At 31.6% G+C, this 25,575-nt stretch overlaps 2 protein-coding genes across 2 annotated transcripts; one reads left to right on the forward strand and one right to left on the reverse strand.

The window, feature by feature from the left end:
* Positions 1-254: 254 nt before the first annotated feature.
* Positions 255-18,245, reverse strand: LOC139512799 (inter-alpha-trypsin inhibitor heavy chain H3-like). The gene is made up of 13 exons (XM_071300719.1): positions 18,085-18,245; positions 15,942-16,061; positions 11,454-11,611; positions 9,141-9,251; positions 8,378-8,619; positions 7,829-7,995; positions 6,818-7,103; positions 5,364-6,058; positions 4,793-4,883; positions 3,611-3,703; positions 2,885-2,998; positions 1,636-1,998; positions 255-906 (listed from the first exon to the last, which is right to left on the reverse strand). The coding sequence occupies exons 2-13, from the start codon at positions 16,017-16,019 to the stop codon at positions 665-667; spliced, it is 2,640 nt and encodes an 879-aa protein (XP_071156820.1). The 5' UTR covers positions 16,020-16,061; positions 18,085-18,245; the 3' UTR covers positions 255-664.
* Positions 18,246-22,826: 4,581 nt separating this feature from the next.
* Positions 22,827-23,399, forward strand: LOC139518428 (craniofacial development protein 2-like). The gene has a single exon (XM_071309995.1). The coding sequence runs from the start codon at positions 22,827-22,829 to the stop codon at positions 23,397-23,399; it is 573 nt and encodes a 190-aa protein (XP_071166096.1).
* The last annotated feature ends 2,176 nt before the right edge of the window (positions 23,400-25,575 follow it).

A 25,575-nucleotide genomic window follows, 5' to 3' on the forward strand; every position in this document is an offset into this window, starting at 1 on the left:
TCACTTCTACCGTTATGCTCCGTAATATATGTATAAACAAATGTTGAATTTTTCGTTTCCCAACTTTAGTTTGCCGCATATAAATGTTAAAAATGAAACTTATATACAATGCTTATTACCACAAAGATCAGATCAAATTTGAATTTCGGTGGCGTCACTTTCACTGTTCTCGAGGTATGCCCCTTTATAAATGGAAAAAAAATAAACAGAGGCAACATATATGTCTAATAGACACATTCTTTATTTATTTCATATTACAAAAAATAATCAAAGATATTTACATAGATGATGTATGATTGATCACTACTCACCATGAACAAATATTGTATTAAATAGTGATTATGAATGAACACATGTGTCATCCATGTATACTGCAGTTTACCAAGAAAGTGTTGAACTAAATTCGTAAATGAACATGAAAGTTTAAAAAAAAAACATTATTGATGATTTCAGATAGTATAGATTACTAGTATAAAAAAACTAACATCAAACAGAAAACTAAAATTGAGCAAGAAAAACCACTCCGCCGCCTTTTGTGCTTAACATGAAATTAATGTTATCTTTACTTATGAAAAGTGATCATGCGCATGTAATTTTAAAGGTATGGATAAATATAATGAAGAGTTTAAAAACATGTACATTAATGTAAAATGAGTTCGCATATTTATACAGAAGTTAAATCAGAAACAAAGTACTCTTGTAAATTGTCGTTGAGAAGTCCTTTGGTTTTCTTATGTACATTCCAACACCACAACTTTTCACCACTAATAATGTCTGGCTTCTGATGCAAAATTGCTTTGAAATGAGATCTGTGTAAATTATTAAATTCACTAAAATGTCCATGTTTTCTTCCATGCTTGTCAACACTAATCCTTAGCAGGGATATCGTTTTATGTACAAACTGACCTGAAAATGAATAAGGCATATATGTTACAGATAAAACTTAAAACTTAAAACTTGAATTAGCTTATACATGCAACACATGACTGCCTGCCTGTACGAGCAATTTAAATACTCCAAAGAGATTGCATACAGTGATGGAAAATAAGAATAAGACAAGTTTAATATTACTTGATGTAAATGAAGCTTGTTCAGATATTTTAAACATATCATACAGAATATTTATACTAGCATTCTGTACATCACTTATTTTGTTGTAATTATTTGTTTAGGAACTGGTTTGAAATCATTGTTTCGTTGCAAGTCAAACTTCGGTAAATTGATATCCGGCCGTAATTAACTACTATGTGTAAGTCAAATCGTTTGATTAAACCTTTTGCCTTTTCATATAAAACAAAATACTCCTAAGGCAGTGTATCGGCAAACAAATTTAATATGTATAATATGTCAACTTTGCTGCTGAATGAAACATACTGGTAGGTACATTTATCTATATAAGAGTGTTGCATGATTTCAAAGCAGGAAGTTATAAAAACTTTGAGTAGTTTGTTACGGCGCTGTTGGCGTCTGTTTTTGTGTCTAAGTTTTTCAGATAGCCATTATTGTATGCCTTCTAATCACGAATTCAAATATCCTTTCGGTATCAGCAAGTAAATCTCCGTACTTTAGTCTAAAAGTTGGTACGTAATTGTAATTTAGGGAAACAAAACAAGATATAAGCTGAACAATACGTACCTAAAATGCCATCGGCAATGTAGGATACCCCTGTTTCTTTGTCAATGTTGAAATTAAGATAGTCAACACCCTGACTATCCGTGTCATTCATTAATCTACGAATAACGACACTTATATCATTTCCAAAATGTAAAAACAGTTTTTCTTCATGGTGGACAGTTTTGTTAATATGTATTCTAACAAGTTCGGATGCATAAGCAATATTATTCCAAGATATCGGGGAGCCATTAACTATAACTTGGTTTGGCTTTATATGGATTTGAACATAAGGCGTCATTACAAAAATTTCTCCAATAAAAGTTTTATATTTTCCGAATCTATTTCTCCTCCTAGAACCAATAATACCAGCATTGATTGTCATACCTGAAATAAGGTTGACGTTTAAATACAAGATTTGAAGAATTTGAGAGTGTACAACCAGTTGTACTTGCTTATTGAAAATTAAGCTCAATAAATCATTTAAGACAGCAGGTACGATCAGGTTTTTCTTCCCACCTTTGCTAATCTTTGTGATTTATTTGATTGATATGACTTTAGTTCATGTACTTTCGAATTAATTATGTTTCATACTTTCATATTATTATGCTTTTTTTATGTCAATTGCTTTGCACTTTTATGTCAATTGTTTTATGTTTGTTTTTTCTTTTTGCAGTTTATTATTTGTCATTTTAGTTTTCGTATCATATAAGAAAACAACCTTAGGCTGTGGCTTGTATATACATTAGCTTATTTAAGGTATCTATCTGTCATGCTTAAATAACGTTTAGTCAGCTACAACTCTTATCGAAACAATTCAATATTCAAATTTGAACGGAGAAATACATCATTGCACTAGGTTCAGTGGTGGAACCTATTTTTTCCCGAGGTTTCTGTCACTTTAGTTTCTTTTTACCCAATGAGTTGGAAAAATGATGTGTTGTTTTTATGTGACGAAAAAAAGAGGCGAAATAAATCATTGGAACCCGCTACATTTGTATGCACCTGTTCTCAGTCAAGAGACCGTTGTGGAGTATTTCGAGTGTGTTGCATAGATTAGACCGTTTGTTTTTTTTCTGTTATACTTGTTTTACACTAGTCATGTTGTGTCCCTTTATTTCTGCTGTTCGGTGTGTGTCAATGTTCCGTGTTGAAGGCCATACTTTGACCTATACTTGTTACTTATTAAACATTGTGACTTGAATCGAGGGTTGTCTCATTTGGACAAATACCATTTCTTCTTATTTCTATATAAATATTTCACCATTTTAACCTGATAAAGGATCTTTCAAAATCTTAATCACATCTCCCTCGACTGCATCCACGTCAAAACATATTGGATACTCGATGCCTTTAATTCTCAGCATGAAATGGGGGTCACCTCCTCCTGTAATATGTGTATTTAAATATATATTGATTTTATCGTTGTTCCAATCAAATACAACAATGACGAACACCTGTTACAGTTTACATGTATGTTGCTTTTTCGCTTATAATGGAGTATGTTTTAATCGCATGCAAATCTACTTCATATACGGTATTGAGCAGCATTTACACTGAATTATGTTTCAGGGTTAATCAAATATCTACACTGTATTTGTCTTCGTTTATTTTATTTAATTTTTTTTTTGGACCATTTCTGAAAACTTTGCTATTGAGCAGCATTTACACGGCATTATCTTTCAGAGTTAATCAAATATCTACACCGTATTTGTCTTCGTTTATTTTATTATTTTTTTTTTTTTGGACCATTTCTGAAAACTTTGCTAGACTCAATCGCTCAGTCGCGATCATAAAGGGATGCATATTTTATTGTAACAGTTATATTTTTTGTGATAGAATAACAACACAAAACCTTTAATGTAGACCTATTCATAACCTCAACTTAATACAACGAAGATCTCAAATAGATTTATATCTATCAAAATTGTACATTTTTAGTCTGCTAGACCGAAAAGTGAACAGTTAATATATACATGAAAATCCCATGAGAACAAACCTCCTCCTTCGGTACTACTACCGTCAGCTTTGCGTTTAATTCCTTTCGGAACACTTTCTTTTCTTTTCTCTGACTGATGCAAAGCTAGGGCAACTGTGTGGGAAAATTAATAAAAATTGATTAGTATGCACTATAAAATACTTCTTATTAAATCATATCACATTTTCTTTTTCATATACACTGAACGAATCAGTTTGATCTATGACATAATATACTTACAATATTATTAAAACAAAAAGACGAGGCCATATTGTTTACCATCGATTGATTCAGTTCTGGCAAGACACTTCGCTGCCTTAAACAATCAAAACCGATCGGTGCCGAAATGGGAAAGACTTTTAAACAAAGAAAAGTTAAATTTCACTTTCTCTGGCATACTAGTCTTTTTATCATTCAAGTAATCTTATAATATGATGGATACAAATAAGTTAGAGAAAAGATTGGAGAATGGGGAAAATAACGCACATGAATAGAAATTGAAAATTAAAAAAAGTCTTGCATATTCTATTTCATCTAAAACAAATAATACAAGAGGGGCGAAAAATACCAGAGGGACAGAAAAACTCATAGATGGAAAATAAACTGACAACGCCATAGCTTACAAAAAGACAAAAGACAATTAATAGTACACCAGACACAACGGAGAAAAGTTTAAGCAACACGAATTTCAGACAATATATAATTAATCAAAAGTATTACATTCCTTCACAAACGCATATAAATAAAGGCAACAGTAGTATACCGCTGTTCAAAACTCGTAAATCTATGGACAAAAAACAAAATCGGGGTAACAAACCAAAACTGAGCGAAACGCATTAAATATAAGAGGAGAACAACGACACAACATTAAAATGACTGTCACATAATCACAAAATGATAATTCTTATCAGTGGGAATCATTATGTCATAATATATATTTAGTAGGTTTTGTTTTCAAAGTCTTCTTTATCTTGAGGCAATGAGTTCTTTACAAACACAATTAAAATACTGAATTACTAGCTTAAGAATAAAAAAAACTAAATTCTGACGGCTTAGTTGTAAATCAAATAGAATACATGTTAATTAAGACTCGATCTGTTTTCGATGGTTTCTAGCGAAAATCATTGTCCTTATATCAATAATAATACAGAAGTAATTAAATATCAAAATATTTGTATTCTAATAAAATAGGTTTTGACATACGTAAAGCATCTTCATTTTCTTCCAATAAGCCGTGGTGCCGTTTCTCTGGTAATGTTACAACGACAGTCGTCAATGGTGTCACAAACTTATACTGAAAAAAACATAGATGAGCTAGTATATTAAATACGAAATAGTAAAACTTCAAAGCACTTATACTCTTTCAACATATATCTGATAAATTCCGGCTATTAAAGAACTATTTCAGAGAATGAAATGTTTCTTTCACAAATAGATACCTCGATACATATATCCTCTGTTTTGATTCGACCGCTACTGATAAGCCTTGTGTAGATTAATCTTAATGCGGAGATGGCGAATTGATTATATTAAGTTTTAGCTACGATAACTCGATAACTTGTTCGCCGAATTCTGCACGGTGTTGTGCCTTGTTTCTGTTTACGAAATGTTGTAGCATGTTGACAAAACGGTGTTTTTTTTATCGTTTTATCATAAGTATTTACACGTCTAAGAAGTGTATGGACGTATTGAAGTACAGTAACAGTTATCAATAAATAAAGTGAGATGTCATATGTCGACAAGATAGCATTAATAAAAAATTGAAATAGATAACCTTCAAAGACAACTGTTTAACCATATGATTTAACTTCATCTTTTCTGCTGAATTATTTTCACCAATGGCTTTTTCAAAAAGTTGCTTGATTGTAAGATACGCCCATATTCTCTCAGTTATTTTGTCGTTGTCAGATGGTTTGGCCGTATAATGAATTTGATTTTGAAGGTCAATCTCTAGAGCTAATTCTAAAGGTCTGTCTACTCCGAGGCCAGAAATTAAAACATCTATTATATCTCCATCGACACTAAATAACTTTCCAGCGGTTATTATTTCCTGGTCGTTATAAAACGTGCCAAAGTTCAATTTTGTTGCTTTTTCTACTTTATCCGTGTTCTTCTGCAGATATTTGAACGTGACATTTCGTAGCGAAGGTGACGAAACTTCATCAAAGAATTGTTTGATTTGCAAAGAAGCATCATGGCCTTTAAAAATCTTTCTAGCTAACCCATTAGTTTTTACAGCAACTTTCTGAACTAATTCATAATCCGCTTCATCTCCAAATGCAAGACTGAAAATAGGTATGCGTTCAGTATTTTTCTCATCAATGTTACTGATAATTTTACTTCTATCTTGTTCTCCTTTAGAGGCTTGACCATCAGTAAGAAACACTAACATTTTCATACGGTTATCATGTTTCGAAATATTGTTTAGAAACTCTAATCCTTTCAGAATTGCAATATTTATATCAGAATCTGTAAAAAATTAAATTCTGCAGTTTAAAGGTAGAAGTAAGATGTCAATAGGGATAATAATGCAATTAAGTGAGTATTGCATTAATACAAACTCGCTTCATGATATCTGATACATATATGTGTATGTAGATTTTCTGAAAATCTGGATAATTAATCTTGTAATTTTGACCTGTCTTCAAAAACCACAATATTAACAAAAACAAATTTGCTAAACAGTTTATATATTGAATATATTGAATTGAATTTTGATTTTAATAATAAGATGGTAGATTGATATTTACTCACTTTTTACGGTAAACAATCGCGAAAAGTGTTATAGTGCTAAGCAAGATGGGGAAAAAACATTTACAAGGACATAGATATCATCAACACAAATTGAACTTGTTTTTAAACGATAAAATGTGTTTTGATTGTCTTATTAATTTATGGTTCAGACTTTCATACAAATATTCGAATGTGGTTCAGATTTTGTCTCATGCTGTCGACGTCCTTCGCTGCTATGACAAAATGTATTGTGTTACTTAAAATATGAATCGTCGAATTTCTCTACACAAGATACGCATTTCGACAATAAACGTATCTTTAATGCATGTACCGGACAAAAAAATGGAAAATCAAAAGATATTTAAGAAATGCAGAGCTTATAAAACCAAAAATGGACAAAAAGGGACACGATGTAAAGCCTATGACGGTCACGGATTCAGAGCATTGCTTGATGGACATACATTCCTCAATTTGAAACAACTAATATTAACTCACATCCATTTGCTTGCATCTCTTTGAGATACTGACGTGCTTTTAGTTTATTTTTATTTCTTGCATTCAAAATCCTTTGCTGCCATAATGTAGCGTTTGTGCTGAATTCCATTATATTGAATCTGTCAAAATTGTCAAAGTCTTGTATAATTGTATCAATGGCGTTACTTTGTTGTCGTATTTCAGTTCCATACATAGATGAACTAACATCTAGGATGAACAGAACGTCCTTTGGAATTGGCTTCAGGCTTTCAGGGGAAAATTGATGCATAAAATATCCATCAGATATCTAGAATTATAAAATAAATAAGTTGTAACACAAAACAAAATGTGGTTTTTTTATATATTGCTTCGAATCTTATCCTTGATGTGTTGATGTTCCAATTAAGCATCTGGGGCTCATTCCATAAAAAAAAATTACAACATAGATTGGTCGTGGTATACGAATATTTCTTCTCGTAAGATTTTCTTAAAAAAAGAAAAAGCGAAAAGGTTAATGATCGACTTGATCCAATAGTTGCCGAATGTATTAGTCAAAGTTGCATTTCTTAAGACCTTTGATAACGAAAGAGAATATTCCTTGGAAATTCTTCAAATATGTGAACTATTGTTTACGATCGTGTTACAGATATTCAAATGTATTTTTATATTATATACAGAATAATATTTAACGTTAGAATTTACAAAATGGCTGTTGTTACCATTTATACCACAGAACTATGATTGGGGTCCGATTTGGTGACTTTTGTATAAGCATCCAAACACAGGATTTTTACTTTCAAATAATTCAAAAAGAAAGAAAAACAAGAGAAAAAAATATCAGAACTTCCAAACATTTGTGTACCACCTATCGTTTGTATAAAAACAAATAATAATAAAAAAAAATTACAGATTATTTTTTTTTTCACCGTAAGCGATTTTGAGTTGATTGAAATTATTAGTTACCATGTTTACCATCTGAATTTAACAAATACAATAACTAGCTCAACCAACTAACAGTAAATTTGCTATTACCATGACTTCACCGGCGTCAAATTTTCTCTGGACATCATATTCGACAACAAACAATCCTGATATTCCCTGGTCAGACATCTGTTTCTGGTCATCGGCGGTCGGGGCAAAATGAATTGTGGCAGACTTCGATGTTGGTCGGTCAATAACAGCTAATGTGTTTAACTCTTCTGCATAAAGTAATGAAAGATTAACATATGATAATGCCTTTTCATGGGGTTCTTATCACCAACACATAGAACTAGTTTTCCATAATGTAAAATTACGTTTTACTTGCATTTGTATAATTTTAAAGAGGCATTTCATTTCTATATCCAGAAAACAGTAAGTGATTAAACATGTTTCTCATTTATTTATCTCTCAATTATCACGAAAATATAAGAAATCCGAACTTTTCATCATACCAAAATGCGAAATCATTTACATGTCCGATAAGTCAAATTCTTAAGTGAAGTATTAAAGAGTTGCTTCGGGTTATTCACGATCTTAGTATTTCCACGTTTTTTCTAATTACAGAAAGCAGAATAATTAAAATTTTGTAAGCGTACAAACCATCTTTATTAGATAGGGTGTTGTTTCGTAGTCGTGGCACTAAAAGTTTGGTAATATTTCTTGATTCAGAAATTACAATATCAACCGTTAAATCCTCCACAATCTGTCCTGGATCGACATATATTTTGTGTTGATATCTACCATTGACTCGCTGTAATAGTTCTTGATAAGTCAGATTGAAAGTCACTCGACTCTTAGCTGGTACGTTTATATCAAAACTAAATCTGCTAGTATATCTGAATCTGTGAATGACGTAGTTATGATTGAAATTAATAAAATGACTGCTTATAAACAAGAGTAAAATCAAGAAAAGAACTCCGAGGAAAATTCAAAACGAAAAGTAAGATAAAAAAAAACCAAAGCTCAAACACATCAAACGAATTGATAAGAACTGTCATATTCCGGACTTGGTATTGGATTAAACCTGGTTTTATAGCTAGCCAAACCTCCCACTTTGATGACGGTCGCAGAATATTACAGTAAATTGACAATGATGTGTGAATATAAAGACCAATTGACCCAACAAATAATTTAAATCGGAAGTAAACTATGTTTTATCTTTCAAGTACATGTGCACTGAACGAAAATTTAAAAAGAGTGACATTTGATATTTAATATCTAAATTATCTCTTTCACCATGCATTGCTGTTATTATGTGTAATAACATAGTTTGATTTTAGAAATACAAGAGATACATGTTATTTGTTGATGAAGTTTATAAAAAAATATCCATATTAAATTCCAATTAAATAATTTTACTTACTTTTCTGTCAATTGTTGTGCATTTTGCCAACTCTTTTTTCCACTTTCATATTTTTCTTTCACTCTCCCCTTTTTCTTGAATTCTCCGGGATACACTTGATCATTTATTTCGCTGAATGGACAATAAAGAGTATAACAGATTGATTTAAGTATAATGTACAATTTATTTCATAAAATGATGGTGAAATTCTCTAAGGATTAGCTGGTTCACTGAAAATTTATATTTGGAGTTGGACACTCATTCAAACAGAAAATGATTTGATTTATCAACCAACAGTATATGCAGTTTTCTTTTGCGTGGATTGGTTGATTGTTGATTGCTGACCGTCCCGTGGCAAATATTTCATCATTGTTCAAGATGAGAACAAGTTTTACAATGAATACATTAAGAAAGTCCTGCGGGAATATCATCGGAACATAAGGATTTATTGGGATGGGACCAAAACTAAGCCTTGCAACATACCACCTACGAACCCTTCAAAGATTTGTTGAAATGGTTCTAAACGTGTAGTGACCGTGACTGTTTCTACATAAGGCATCGGTGTAACATCCCAATTCTGATCTGACGTGGCTGTGTATTTATACATCCAGTACAACCAAACAAACGCCCTATTTAGGCAAAGGTTTGGATGCCGGTCGAAGAAGACAAAGATCATATAACTATTCCCCAGAAACGTTAGGAGTTATTTTGCAAAGAAGAGTATAGTAAAATATGTATGCATGTATATATAAAAGTGATAATTTCTTGTTATGCTAACATATATATAAAATGAATAAACACAAACAACAACATAAAATATGTACTGTTTAACCGCTCTCCCAGATGAAGAGAGAATTAGGATCCCATTTACATTTTTAACCCAGGCACATTCTGTATATATGTACAAAAAACGAAGATGTGGTATGATTGCCAATGAGACAACTCTCCACATGAGACCAAAATGACACAGAAATTAACAACTAGAGGTCACCATATACGGCCTTCAACAATGAACAAAGCTCATACCTCTCCCAAATCTGGAGCCTATCATTCAGTGGTTGTCGTTGGTTTCTTTGTAACAAATTTGTTTTTCGTTCATTTTTTGTACATAAATTGGGCCGTAAGTTTTCACGTTTGAATGTTTTACATTTGTCATTTCATGGTCTTTTATAGATGGCAATGTGGTATGGACATTGCTCATTGTTGCAGGTCGATCTGTGACTTATAGTTGTTAATTTATGTGTCATTTGGTCTCTTGTGAAGAGTTGTCTCATTGACAGTCATACCACATCTTTTTTTTGTTTATGAAGGTGTGCATGGCCATATCTATAATAATAAGTGCTCATGTACAAACAAATGCAATGAGCAACCTTTACTTTAACGCTTATTAGAACAGAAAGGATATTGATAACAAATTGTCACCTTTCCTTCAAAGGTTCTGGTCGTTAATATTAAAAGAAGAATAGTATCTTCCAAGCACACAAAGCAGGATCAAGATAATATAGGACAAGATATATATTTATGTCACAGAAAAAGTAAGAATAGAATTTAAGGGTGATGTCATATTAAACGAAATTTACTTTACTGACATAAATATTTAGGAAAGTGATACAGCTCTTATTTGAACACCCGAGATTTATTAGTGCAAATAAGATAACTGTCCGACTTCCCTTTTAGACTTTCAGTAGTAAAATGATATTCTTGATATACAATGTGGAATGTATTTATTGGTGTCAGTGTTTATTTAGCTTTATGTTTTATCTAATGTAAATTTTTAATTGGTGTCAGTGTTAAACTTTATTTAGCTTTATTTTTTATTTAAGGTAAATTGTTAAGTAAATAATATAGGGGATTGGAAATTAATAGGCACACTTTAAAATTCATATGCACTGGATTAATGTAAGGGTTGAAATTTGTGGGGTAGATATGTCCAAGACACGCATACAATTATCTTTGTGTTTTGGTCCAAACTTGTCAAAAACAACCTTAAGACCAACCAAGTCTAAAAAGGAGAATACAAATAAAACAAAATGAAATGAAATGTCCAGTAAGTTATAGTTTAATATGTGGTGTGCGGTATGGGCTTTGCTCATTGTTGAAGGCCGTACGATAACATATAGTTGTTAATGTCTGTGTCATTTGGTCTCTTTTGGGGAGTTGTCTCATTGGCAATCATACCAAATCTTCTTTTTTATATCATGTCAAAGTACGCACAAAGAGGATTAAGTAAGTTTACTAAGTAAGAATAGATTTGGTAAAAAATCATAAATAAAGAATACAGAAACGAAAACCCGACCCAGGCCCTCATATACATATGTCTACGACAATACATACATTAGGAATTCCGTGATGAAAGCAGAATCTGGTATCACAACATGGAAACTTGACTCTACTGGTGTCTCTACACTACTAACAACTTTGCTGGAAACTAAAGTTGTAGCAAATCGGTGTGTTATGTCTGATTTAATATGCATAGACTGTATTGAAGGATTCTGAAAGAAAATAAATAAAATTGGTTGAAACAATAAAGTTTGATAAAAGTTGATATAAACTCAGTTATGTTATATACAGTCCATATATTATTTGCATATTATATGATCTTTTAAAGGGTCACATCGGTTGCATTCATAATTTAAATTATCTAAATTAACAAAGACATGCAGCTCACGTTGAACAAAATAGTCTTACTTTATAAGAATGTGTTGATTTTTATGTTTCATCTCGTAACGTCCCATTTCCATGCTTATATAAGTTATATATTGACGATAGTAAAGACACATTATGTATTGTAAGATTGATTAAGTACTAACTTTTATTTATTTTTGCTTTATCGAAAAGCTATATGTTATTCATTATTATTTCTTTGATTGAAAACATCAAAAGAAATACGACTTGATCCTGTCTGGGTTTTTTCTTTGTATTGCGTCAACTTATATTTTTAAACCTATCAGCAGGCAGAACAAGCATTCTTGATCATACTTTCAATTTGTCTAGCAAACTAATTTTAAATCGATCGTTTTGTTCTAATGATTTGACAAATTAATGATTTAAGACAACTTCCGTTCAGATGGACCCTTAACAAATCAACAAATCATCATTTCAACGGTGTTTGTTTTCTATGTAAGATCATTGAATCCTACCAAAAAGCAGATACAATACCAAGAGGCGATTACTTTAGACCAAAATGGGATTTTCCTAACGAAAGATGTCCTTATTGCGCAGTTCAAATTAGTATTGAATGTCATGATACATTGGACTAGGAGAATATACCTTCCTAAATATAGTATCTATTTACGTATATACAGAAATCAATACATCTTCTTGTGTAGTTTTTCTTTTCTTTGTTGTAACAAATCTGGTAACATTAATTATAAAGTTCACTGAAACTGTTACAATTTGAGATTGATGAATACATGGTCTACATGGTAAAAAATAAATTCAGATTTTTTTGTGCCAATGTATAACCTATGTTAACGCAATTTTTTTTACCCCATTTAGCGTAAAGTTATAGATAAGCAATGCCTATTTTAGCGAAAGGTGAAATTTTCAATGTCCCATTTAGCGACAGATATCATAATTAATAGATTTCTATAGATTAAAAAAAAACACACTTTAAAAAATATATCATTTCAATTATACAACACTAAAAGTCTGAAAGGTTTTAACTCAAATATTACATGTCCGTTCTAGTCTGAAAATATGTTAGAGAACGTAGTACGTAAAGGGCTTGATATACCCCCTGTGCAGTACTGTTCACGAAATTGGAGTAGGAACTGTACCTTTTCTTTATTCTGTCAAGATTGGGGTGCATATTCAATACACTTCTCATTTTGAAAAATGGTGTTGTTTTCAATTTGATGATAGTAAAAAACGTATAACGTAATTTCCATGATTAACCAAACTGTAAATGCAGGCAACTTGACCATTAAGTCAGCATAATTTACTGTTCGTGGACCATTTAAGTTTGTGCTAATATAGAATAACGAAAATACAGTTAAACGGATTAAGCTTGTGCTAAAATGTCCCCATGCAGTATAAAATGGCCTGCGCTCTTTGCAATGGAGCTAAAACTGCGCAGTCTAATTCATGACATGAATTGAATTACTGAATCGATCAATTGATTCAATAGACATTCGCAATCCCCAGTAGTTAAGACGGCAACAAAAAATGAAAGAAAAAAAACCACCTTAATAAGCTGTGGTTCCGAATGATTAAATAAACACAACGGGATGAAATGTGCATCGGTGTGACAGTTCAAAGTTAAACATTCGTACATGGTTATGTCAAGTCTAAATGTCCTACAAATACTAACAAGACTTTCATGTTATGTAAAGAGTAACAATACCATATCTAGTGATTTTAGAAATATGGTAGGCGTAATCTTAAACACAAAGTTAAAGCGCAGTAATGTGTTTTACAACTTTTGCTTTTATTCTTTTGAACCCACTCATTTAATATACTGAAAACCAAATCATTTAGTCACGTGACATGTAACAGTAAGTACAATGTTGTTGAATCTAACTTTCATAGAATACAACAGGTTAACTTCTCTCCTAAATTTGTTTTTTTTTTATTCTCAAATCACTTAAGTCTTATATAGTTGAACATTAGACTAAGACAAACTGCATTTAATTTCTCTTCTTTTTTTTTTATTTTATGTCAAAAAAGGATATAAGGGACTTCAGGATTCAAAAATACAAAAATTGCTAAATAGAGTAAAATTTGAAATTCTTATTATTCATGTTGTCTTGCTAAAAAATACATCCAAGACTACATTTTGAAACAAGTAATATGCGCTCATATATCTAAGTACGTCGGTCAATGAACTTATCCAATTATGACCATACAGCCCAAAAATAATCGGAGACCACAAGTACTTAGCTAGACAGATTAAACATTGCTTGTTCTAAAGTAGCAACCTCTTGTAAATTCCATTTTATTATTAGAAACATAATACTGATAATCGGTTATTTTTGTACCGGATGTATGATTATCCACAAAAACTCTTAATATGGTAGATAAAATTTTTGTTTATCAAATATATATACTGTTCAAATATTTTATTGGAAAAGGCACATATTATGGTTTTAAAACTACCTAGTATATCTATTTTATAAAACAACACTCTGAAAAAATACCTTTCTTTTGGTTTCAAAAATAGTGATTTCGTTTGATATGTTTTATCATTTGATTTTGCCATTTCATTAGGAACTTTGAATCTTCCTCGGAGTTAAGTATTTTTGTTATTTTACTTTTTAATGGTACAAAAAAGCAGGAATTACAAAAGGGGGGTTACAAGTCAATAACAGTGACATAGGCAACAGAACACAGATTTTATTTTTCATATTGCATTTTTTGGTATAGTATGAGTATGAATAATAGATTTTAGTGGTTCCCTTTACAAACTTAAATTGCAAATTTTGTCCAGTCATTATATTGCAACATTAAAAGAAAACGTTATCTAATCATTCATTTTGATTGAACTTGTAATTTTCTAATTTTGTAGTGGCATATCAAATAACCATTGGCCTTGTTGGGCTGTTTTTGCATTAAATTGTTTATTTGTTCTCGTCCTACAAATGTATGCAGCAAACCTAATTATAAGTGCTTTTGGGAATCTTGCTATTTTGTCTGAATAACATTGACCCTCTATAATATATCATAACATTCATATTGTAAAGAAAATCAAATGTGCATTTCCTCTCTTAATTTAGTGGATCACGTTTCTTATTATGCTGTTTATAGGGTGTTAGAGGAGGGCATGGTTGTAAATGGTGTGTAGATCCTTTTCTATTATTGGTGCATGTAAATATTCTTTTTAATGCCGTGAACGAGTTTCAATGACACTCCTGATTTTCTGGCATTTAATTCCATTTTCAATGTTTGATAATCTATAGGACTATATTTATACCGATCAGACTTTTAAGATTATAATTTCCCAAGTAAAAGTAAGGGCAAACGATAAATAGATAAAACCATCCTATTTTTCTCCCTCTTTTTAATATCCCCGAAATAGACCTCATCCCCGAAATAGACATCTAATCAAACTATAATTGTAAATTGTACAACAGATTTGTCTTATGGTGAGAGGTTTAATTTGTTAAAGCTATTGCATATCATCTTGTAAACGAAAACTAATTTTCACGTCTAATGAGTTAATTGACCATTCTCCTTTTTATCTAAATTATCAGTGCATTGTAAACATATTTTCATACTAAAAGTATAGAATGCTTAAGAGAAGAAAATTGAGGTTTTACATAACTAAATAGACGCATTTGAATATAAACCGTTCCCAAATAAAATAAAACGAAATTGCTCTCCAAAGTACAAAAATATGAAGAAATATTTATTTTCATGGATTAGGTAGTCTGATTTTACTGTGTACTAACTAAATTGTAAAAACTGTGGTGTAATTATTTAAATCCGACATATTGTATTTAAAAAAAAAGAACAACAATCAAGTCATCAATATAGGTAAGGCTATGAGAAATAGTCATAAAATTAATTAATAGTCGTCGTGTGAAATATTGTTTTGTAAGGATAGTGGAAAATGAACACAACCTGCCTCATATAGTCCTACTCGTTAACAAGAAATGCGGGATGATGCCTATATACGATAATTTGTTCCCACTGTATAAATGTACAATAATTTGATTTTAATTGACATGAGAGAGTTTCAAAAGAATGAGAATAGCAAAACATGAAATATTTGTTATTTTGTCAAAACTTTTGCATTTCATTTTTTTTTTAACTTGAATAGCCTCATATGGATTTTCAAACATGACTTTTTTTATGAATGTGTTTAATAAATTAAGTATTTACCTGAGTTTGTACATAGACAATCTGCATAAACAAGAAGACAAGTATCAACATACTGTAGTGTAGTTCTTGATACGCCATGTCCTGTCCGCTTGAAGTTCAAATCCAAAATAACCTGTTTATCTGCAATTTACGTTAAACACTACTGTGATCAGTTGAACTAAATATATGAAACTTTGTTAAATGTACAATGTACGCTGTTTTTAAAGTGTATCAGATCGTTCTGTCCCTATTATATTTAAAAGATAATAGGGTGTACATGTATATCAGGTTAGAGTCATACTGGACGCTTAATGTCAAATCTAGAGATATACTACCTGTATCGTATAAACCATGATAGTGCTATGTGGAAAAATGTTTTCAAGACCGCGTCATCCCTATATACAATGGCATGGCTTAAATGGGGATAAATTTTGACGAAGTAGAATCCTGACTGTTGTAGAATTTATATATTGAAACTAGGTTTTCCTTTTATTTTCTTAATTAAAAACCCTTTTGATACGCAGAAATGTATCGCCTGCGTAGTTTTACTATTGATACATGGAGCGATACACGTAATGGTTGATATATTTCCATCATTATTATAAAAGGGGAAAAGTTTAAACGTCTTGTACTAAGTTTATTTATAACCAAAAGAAAATCATGAGTCTTTTTTTTTTTTTTTTTTTTTTTTTTTGCTGCAATGACAGGCAGTGTGTAGATATTCCATAATAATTTCAGTTGATTTTGACCTATTTCGTTTTCATTATTCCTTCTTTTTTTTCATAACAAAAAGAAAACGTTTTCATAACTGTAAGACCCCGTAGTAGTTCGAGGTTCATGAAGGTATAAAGTCGTTGTTGGAAAGACTGTCAATGGGAACAATAGGTTAAACAACATATGGTGTCATATAAAAGATTGATATTTCCATTATTAATTTTAAATCTGGTAGCTTTTCTGAAAGGACGCCTCCGGGTGCGAGAATTTCTCGTTGCATTGAAGACCTGTTGGTGACCTTCTGCTGTTGTCTGCTCTATGGTCGGGTTGTTGTCTCTTTGACACATTTCCCATTTCCATTCTTAATTTTATTTCAACATTACATTTTATTTTAAATATAAGATTCTTTATTTTAGGAAGAAAATACATTGACACCGATGCTGTGGTTTTTGAAACAGACAAAGTTCAGGACCGAACTTTTTCGTCCGTACTCGTATTAATGATATTACATGAAGGGACAATTAAATGTTGCTTATCAAAAACTAAATTGAATACCAGATCAATTTAAACATATAGTTTATAGGGTGTAGACAAAGGTTAAAAATTGAAAGAAATGGACAATCATTATGCTTTGAAAATGCTGAATTGTTGAATCGTTAAATATCGAAAATCAAAATAAAGTTTATAATCCCCACTAGTAATCCCTCACCAAATCTAATTTTTATTCAATAGGCTATTTGCCAATTCCCGTAATTGACCCTGTAATAATAGAGATCCCTTTTTGTTGTCTCCCTTTATGAGGGACATTAATTATTATTTACAATGGAGAGCTAGCAGAAAGAGCAAATTAACCTGAGCGTAATGTGAGTAATCTATGAGGTTTTCAATCTTTTAATTACATTAATATGTTGTTTAGCTAAATACGTTTGACATCAGAAATTATTTTTCACGAAAAATTAGTTAAACTGCCGATACATCAATTTCAATTCATCATGCCTTGCGTTGGCAAAAGCCAGTTTTGTCCGGTATGGAACCAGTCTACGATTGACAAAGGGAAGTAATATGTTTAAAAAGTGTGTAATAACAGAATCAAATCGGTAATTGGCAAAAATGGACTATTGAAATGCATTGTTTTCTATTTTATTTACTTTCGATAAGAATTAATGTCAGTTACCCAAAAGGAATAATCTTTTGATAACAACAAAGGTGCCGTTGTTTTTGTTAGGACACCATTCAGTAAATATAAAACGTAAGACGTGGAGGCATGCAATCATATTTAATAAACAGACCAAATCCCTAAAATATCAATTGCATGTATAAGTATCCATTCTGAACATTTATCTTTTAAGTATTAAAAAAAATCGTTTAAATGTTTGCATGGCAAATTTGAAATGTATTTTACTTCATTTGTGTAGCTAAAGACCGATGAAAATATTGATCAAATACTTACATTTTGTATTATTTCATTTTTAATAACTGTTGTCAGTTTGTTCTTTCCAATTCCAATTTCCTCTAGACTTCATCGTATCGAACTATTTGTGAACAAATTTTTAAGTATAGCCACATATGCATATGAGCTAAATAATATTGTTCTGGTTTTGTTTTGGTTGAATTTGTAATTAATATGTTCACCTGAATGAATTCATATGTAGGTTTATACCTACATATAAGTAAATGATGTAACCTTGTTCTTCACTTCATAGGGTTTAATAGTTTTTGCATGTGTTCATTAAATATATGAGATGTCATTTTGTATACTACATTAAGTTTGTTTGCGTATGATACATATAACGTGGAAAAGATTTATTCATATTTTCATTACATAATCATATTAAAATTTAAATGAAGGTGGATCAAACACCTTGACAAAAATTAATTTGTCTAGTTTTAACATAAAATATTGACAAAATATCTACTTTGACCCTTTGACAAAAATATAACAAATGTAACAATCTATCGGAAATTTTTCGTTTGATATATAGTTGACAAACATTTTTTTTTTATCATTGAGAAGAAGAATATTCTTTAACAAATCAGCTGATGTTTTAATTACACAGTTATCTCCCTGTAATGTTAAGTACATTGTACCACTTTAAAATAGAAAATATACTATTAAGTTTACTTAAAAGTCAAAAATACACCTTTATCTGAAAAATCTACAAATTTCATTTTGGATAAGTCCTATGTTTTGGAATCAAAATTCATAAGTTTGTTTTCCATTTTAATAGCATTTTACTCCCGATGCCACAATTAATGATCATTGATTAGTTCTGTATGTATACACACTCCTTCATCAAAACAATCTGATTAGAATTTGACATAACATTGTATTAACAAATAATATATATAATATATGTGTATAAAATTATGCTCGGAAACGGGCCCTTTGGTTTGATTTAATAAAAATTCTTATTCTTAAATAAACATAACTACAGATGTATAGGGTACAATTTTTACATAAATGTGTAAATAATGGGGAATGTGTCAAAGAGTCATCAACCCGACCAAAGTGCAGAATACAACCGAAGGCCACCAACGGGTCTTCACAGTGAGAAAATCCTGCACCCGGAGGCCGGCTTCAGCTGTCCCCTAAACAAAAACGTGTACTAGTTCAGTGAAAATGGACGTCATACTAAACTCCATAACATGTAAATAAGCTCAAATTAAAATTCACACAAGAATAAGAATGGCCGAAGGCTTCTTACTTGTGACAGACACAAAAATGCGGCAGGGTTAAATATGTTTTAAATTAGGTAGATCTAAACATTCCCTCTATACCTTTAGCCAGTGTAGAAAAAAACAAAACAAACGCACAGCAATAAACACTTTAGAACTCGGTATAAAAGAAGTCTGAGTGAACATTACAATGAAATTAACTTGGAGGACCGACTTTCACATTTTGTTTTCCAATATTGCAATATTTGGGGAGTTAAAAGATTAATCAAATTTATAGATTTCAGGGATTGATCAACAGTAATGTGGTAAAAATTTGACGTCTTTCTTTCTAAATCAAATTTTCTACACAATTTTTAAGGGTCTCGTCATCAATGTAATTTGAATCACATAGACAGTAGACAACGTCTTCTTTCTGTAAACCCTGCCACCTTCTGGACTCAATCAGCTGATAGTGACTATCACATATATATTAAGCACAATGCATAGATTAAATTATAAGGTTAAAAAAATTAAAAATTTATCAAATTGTTTCAGTAAATTCTTTTAAAAAACATACGATAACATACCTTTTTCTTCTTTCTTTTTCTACTTTTAGGCGAGTCTGAATTAAAAACAAAGCATTCTTGTTGAAACTTGACGTCTTTGAGTTTTTACTTGAGTTCAATACTTTATGACACCCGTTTTTTGCATATTGTGCATTCCATGTACTATAATTATTTGACATAAATCTTAAATCAAAACTATTTTTTTCATGTACGATATCCGCTTTATTTATGTTCCGTTTTCGTTTTAATATTAAAATAAAAAGTGTGTTTATATAAAAGACAATACAAATTGTACCTTCTTTTCAATGAAGAAGTCTTTTCCAGAAATTTTTAATTCGCAACTTCATAGACACAGTAATAACATATAAGCCAAGATCTGCATTCACGATTAAATTTGGAGTAGACTGTTTCATATGTAATGTGTTGACACAGTTATAAGGTGTATGACCTTACTACACTTAAAACTTTAATGAGACAAATTGTTACCAACCGACTGTTTAACTTACAAATTTTCTAAAAAAAAGAACAAAAAACAAAAAACTTGTATGTTAATATGTAAAGGAAATAAGCCGATAACAGTTCATCCTGTCAGATATTGGTCACTGGTATATCATATAGATAAAGTAATTATTATATATCAGTGACCGCTGTGAATAGTAAACTTGTAATTGATAGTAAATAGCAAATTTATACGAGTCATTCTGGTACAATTATGTTCATATGATACAGAATCAACCAAATAACGGTAAAAAGGGGAGGGCTAAAATAAATTGTCCTATCCACTAGAGCCTATGGTTATACAAGAGTGCAATTAACTTAACATATTTGACAGTAAGTTGTTCACCGGAATTTTCGCATGTCATATTTTAATTATATGTTTTCTGTCAACAAAATGTTCTTTTCGAATGGTCATAACCCTCCTCTTCTTTTAATTTCGATTGCACCCTTTTTTTAGTTTGTCGGTTAAAATAATATATTGATAAAATTTCGGGTTTATATATTATGTTAACTACATGTAGTTGTAACGTTTCCATTTTTCAGCTTTAAAAAGGTAAAGCCAATTTACTGTGTGTTTAGTTCCCACAGGAAGCAATGAAGTTAATAACACAAACTAATAGAATTTGAATATTTAAGAGTCTTAATGATATACCTTAAGATTTAACCACTATCTTTAAATGTTAATTGATCCAGTAGTTTACTGTAAAAGGTTTGGTACAGTTTTGAAGTGTTCTACTTTATATGTTTTTGTAAATTTCAACTAAACAGTTTTCTTTGTGTATAAATACAAAGAGTTAGTTTTATAATCAGAAACATATAAATCACAAAATAGGCAACTTCAGCGAACGGTCGTGGCCCGCGTGACTTTTTGATATTTTTTTTTTAAAGTTTTACCTACTTTGATGAAATTTGCATTTCATTTTTTTTTTATAGCTGTCGGTCGTTTTGATTTTGGATATTTATAAATACAGATCTCTGTACTTAAGTTCCTGGATAAAAGTTGTTCATCTTCGGAGAATGACTTATCACATGAATTACTTTTAAAGTCACACATGCTTAGTCCTAAGAGTTTGAATGTTTATATAACAAAATATTTCACCCACTTTGATATAATTTACAATAAAAATAGCCGTATTATAGCTATCGGCGATGTCGCATTGGTTATTTATATTGACAGATCCCTGTACTTAAGTTCCTTGGTTAATAAATGTTCTTCATCAGAGAATGATTGTACTAAACACCTGAATTTCTAAAGTAAGTCACATAGGCCTAGCCTACACAATATGAATTTTTAAATATTTCACCCACTTTGACGTAATTTATAATACTAAAAACAAGTTAGAATTAAGGCTGGCCTTGTTGATTTGGTCATATTACAATTAAACAGAACCCTGTTCTGAAGTTTTTGCTTCAAACTTAAGTTTAGTCTCATATATTTATTATACACAAGAAAATATTGTTTCATATGTCGCAAAACAATACTTCATGGAAATATTGTTCGCATACAATATTTGATATTGGTATACTGGATATACAGTCTACTTAATATAAATTATAATCTTTTTTATTTCAAAGTTTAAACTCAAAATAATTTAACATTAAAAATCATAACCTATTCTCGGAATAAATGGTGGTTCTTTAAATCAAAATGTCACCACTTCAGAGTTTAACTGTATTTTGTCACCTGGCAGAAAAAAATAGAGTACATATACTAAGGTTACCGGTAGTATATACATTTGTATATACATGTACAATGGATGGATGCTCGTAGCGTTATCATTTGTTCAGACTTACTTATCCAATAATTGTTTCTGCGACTACATCTAGTGTACAACTCGTGTTACAATAACATTTGATAAATTGCGTGCCTTTAAGGAATTCTTTAGATTAACCTTCATCAGGAATTGGTGTGTTGGTGTTTGGATTGTGTATGCGTCTAGTGTGAGTTGGAGCCATATGCTCTTATACCACCGCTGGCTAGCCTGCTTTGCAGTTGAAAAGAAAGCTTTTTTGCCAGTACGTAGCTTCTACACTATTCAAGACTACTTCAATGATCCTCGCGCCAGCACACGGTAACTAGGGTCATGTATCCTAGGCGTAATTGTAGATCTTGGAGCAGCGATGCAGTGTGTAGGCCCATCGGCGTGTGGATACGTCCTTGCACTCATCAACCTTGCACCAGCTATGGGAAAATAGCTGGATAGATGAGAGCCGTAAGACAAGAAAAGCAACCCATCTAGGAGAAGGAACAACTCCAAAATCAAACCGGTTAGATAAGGCTCGTAAGTCATGGCAGACATCTTATCTAGAGGAAGGATACATCGAGAACAAAATTCCTAGCCCTCCAGGTTTGGGGGTTGAGCGCAAGACCAACTATCTCGCCTTGTAAAAAAAAATCACAGTTACAGAAACATTGACAAACAGAAATACATTTACCGACTTGGTAGAGAGGGTCTCTTCAACAACAAGAGACATGACGCATTGCAGGGAAAGCAGGAACGAAGCTGCAAAGCTGATTAGCCTTCTTACACCTAAGTCAACCTCCATACTTGGGACCTGGAATGTAAGAACCATGTACCAAAGTGGCAAAGTAGCAATCATTGCCAATGAAATGAAGAAGTACAGAATAGAAATACTGGGGTTGAGCGAGACTCTATGGATTTCAACTGGTAAGACAATGCTTGCTACTGGTGAGACTATTTTATATTCTAGAAACCAAGAGGATGGTAGTCCACATACAGAAGGAGTTGCAATGATGATGTCAAAGGATGCCAATAGGGCACTTATATCTTGGGAACCTATAAGTTCAAGAATAATGACAGCAACATTTCGAACAAAGCATAAGCGAATAAGAGCAAACTTTATACAGTGCTATGCACCAACAAATAATGCCGATGAAAATGACAAGGACAATTTTTATAACACCTTAAATGGAATTCTAAAAAAAAAAAGACAAAGATCAAACAGTACTGATGGGAGATTTCAATGTCAAAATATAGGAAACAGCAATATGGGGTATGAACAATCAATGGACTTGGTCAAATGAATGAAAATGGAGAAAGATTTGCAGAATTAATTGCCAACAATAAAGAGCTAGAGCCATTTTCCCGTGAATTCTTTTCATTCGATAAGATAGGTAAATCATTGTTTTAAATAGCCCGATAGATGCTAATTGTAGTAAAAATGTACATGAAAATTCGTCACATCATTTATTTTCATACCTTGAACAAGTATTCCTACAAAACCAAGGCCAAAATTAAACCAAACTTGGCCACAATCATCTTTGGGGTATCTAGTTTAAAAAATGTGTGGCGTGACCCGGCCAACCAACCAAGATGGCCGTCATGGCTAAAAATAGAACATAGGGGTAAAATGCAGTTTTTGGTTTATAACTCAAAAACCAAAGCATTTAGAGCAAATCTGACATGGGGGTAAAATTTTTTATCAGGTCAAGATCTTTCTGCCCTCAAATTTTCAGATGAATCCGACAACCCGTTGTTGGGTTGCTGCCCTGAATTAGTAATTTTAGGGAATTTTTGCAGTTTTTGGTTATTATCTTGAATATTATTATAGATAGAGATAAACTGTAAACAGCAATAATGTTCAGCAAAGTTAAATTTACAAATAAGTCAACATGACCAAAATGGTCAGTTGACCCCTTTAGGAGTTATTGACCTTTATAGTCAATTTTTAACCATTTTTAGTAAATCTTAGAAATCTTTTACAAAAATCTTCTCCTATGAAACTACTGGGCCAAATTAATCCAAACTTGGCCACAATCATCTTTGGGGTATATAGTTTTAAAAATGTGTTGGCGTGACCCGGCCAACCAACCAAGATGGCCGCCATGGCTAAAAATAGAACATAGGGGTAAAATGCAGTTTTTGGCTTATAACTCAAAAACCAAAGCATTTAGAGCAAATCTGACATAGGTAAAAGTGTTTATAAGGTCAAGATCTATCTGTCCTGAAATTTTCAGATGAATCGGACAACCTGTTGTTGGGTTGCTGCCCCTGAATTGGTATTTTTAAGGAAATTTTGCTGTTTTTGGTTATTATCTTGAATATAATTATAGATAGAGATAAACTGTAAACAGCAATAATGTTCAGCTAAGTAAGATTTACAAATACGTCAAAACGAACGAATGGTCAGTTGACCCCTTTAGGAGTTATTGCTCTTTATAGTCAAATTTTAACCATTTTTTCGTAAATCTTAGTAATCTTTTACAAAAATCTTCTCCTCTGAAACTACTGGGCCAAATTAAACCAAACTTGGCCACAATCATCATTGGGGTATCTAGTTTAAAAAATGTGTGACGTGATCCGGCCAACCAACCAAGATGGCCGCCATGGCCAAACATAGAACATAGGGGTAAATGCAGTTTTTGGCTTATAACTCAAAAACCAAAGCATTTAGAGCAAATCTGACAGGGGTTAAATTGTTTATCAGGTCAAGATCTTTCTGCCCTCAAATTTTCAAATGAATCCGACAACCCGTTGTTGGGTTGCTGCCCCTGAATTGGTAATTGTGGGAATTTTTTTCTGTTTTTGGTAATTATCTTGAATATTATTATAGATAGAGATAAACTGTAAACAGCAATAATGTTCAACAAAGTTAAATTTACAAATAAGTCAACATGACCAAAATGGTCAGTTGACCCCTTTAGGAGTTATTGACCTTTATAGTTAATTTTAACCATTTTTCGTAAATCTTAGAAATCTTTTACAAAAATCTTCTCCTCTGAAACTACTGCGCCAAATTAATCCAAACTTGGTCACAATCATCTTTGGGGTATATAATTTAAAAAAAAAAAATGTGTCCGGTGACCCGGCCATCCAACCAAAATGACCGCCACGGCTAAAAATAGAACATAGGGGTAAAATGCAGTTTTTGGTTTATAACTCAGAAACCAAAGCATTTAGAGCAAATCTGACATGGGCTAAAATTGTTTATCAGGTCAAGATATTTCTGCCCTCAAATTTTCAGATGAATCCGACAACCCGTTGTTGGGTTGCTGCCCCTGAATTGGTAATTTTAGGGAATTTTTGCTGTTTTTGGTTATTATCTTGAATATTATTATAGATAGAGATAAACTGTAAACAGCAATAATGTTCAACAAAGTTAAATTTACAAATAAGTCAACATGACCAAAATGGTCAGTTGACCCCTTTAGGAGTTATTGACCTTTATAGTCAATTTTTAACCATTTTTCGTTAATCTTA

Source organism: Mytilus edulis, chromosome 1 (assembly GCF_963676685.1).
Source record: "Mytilus edulis chromosome 1, xbMytEdul2.2, whole genome shotgun sequence".
Classification (NCBI taxonomy): Eukaryota; Metazoa; Mollusca; class Bivalvia; order Mytilida; family Mytilidae; genus Mytilus; species Mytilus edulis.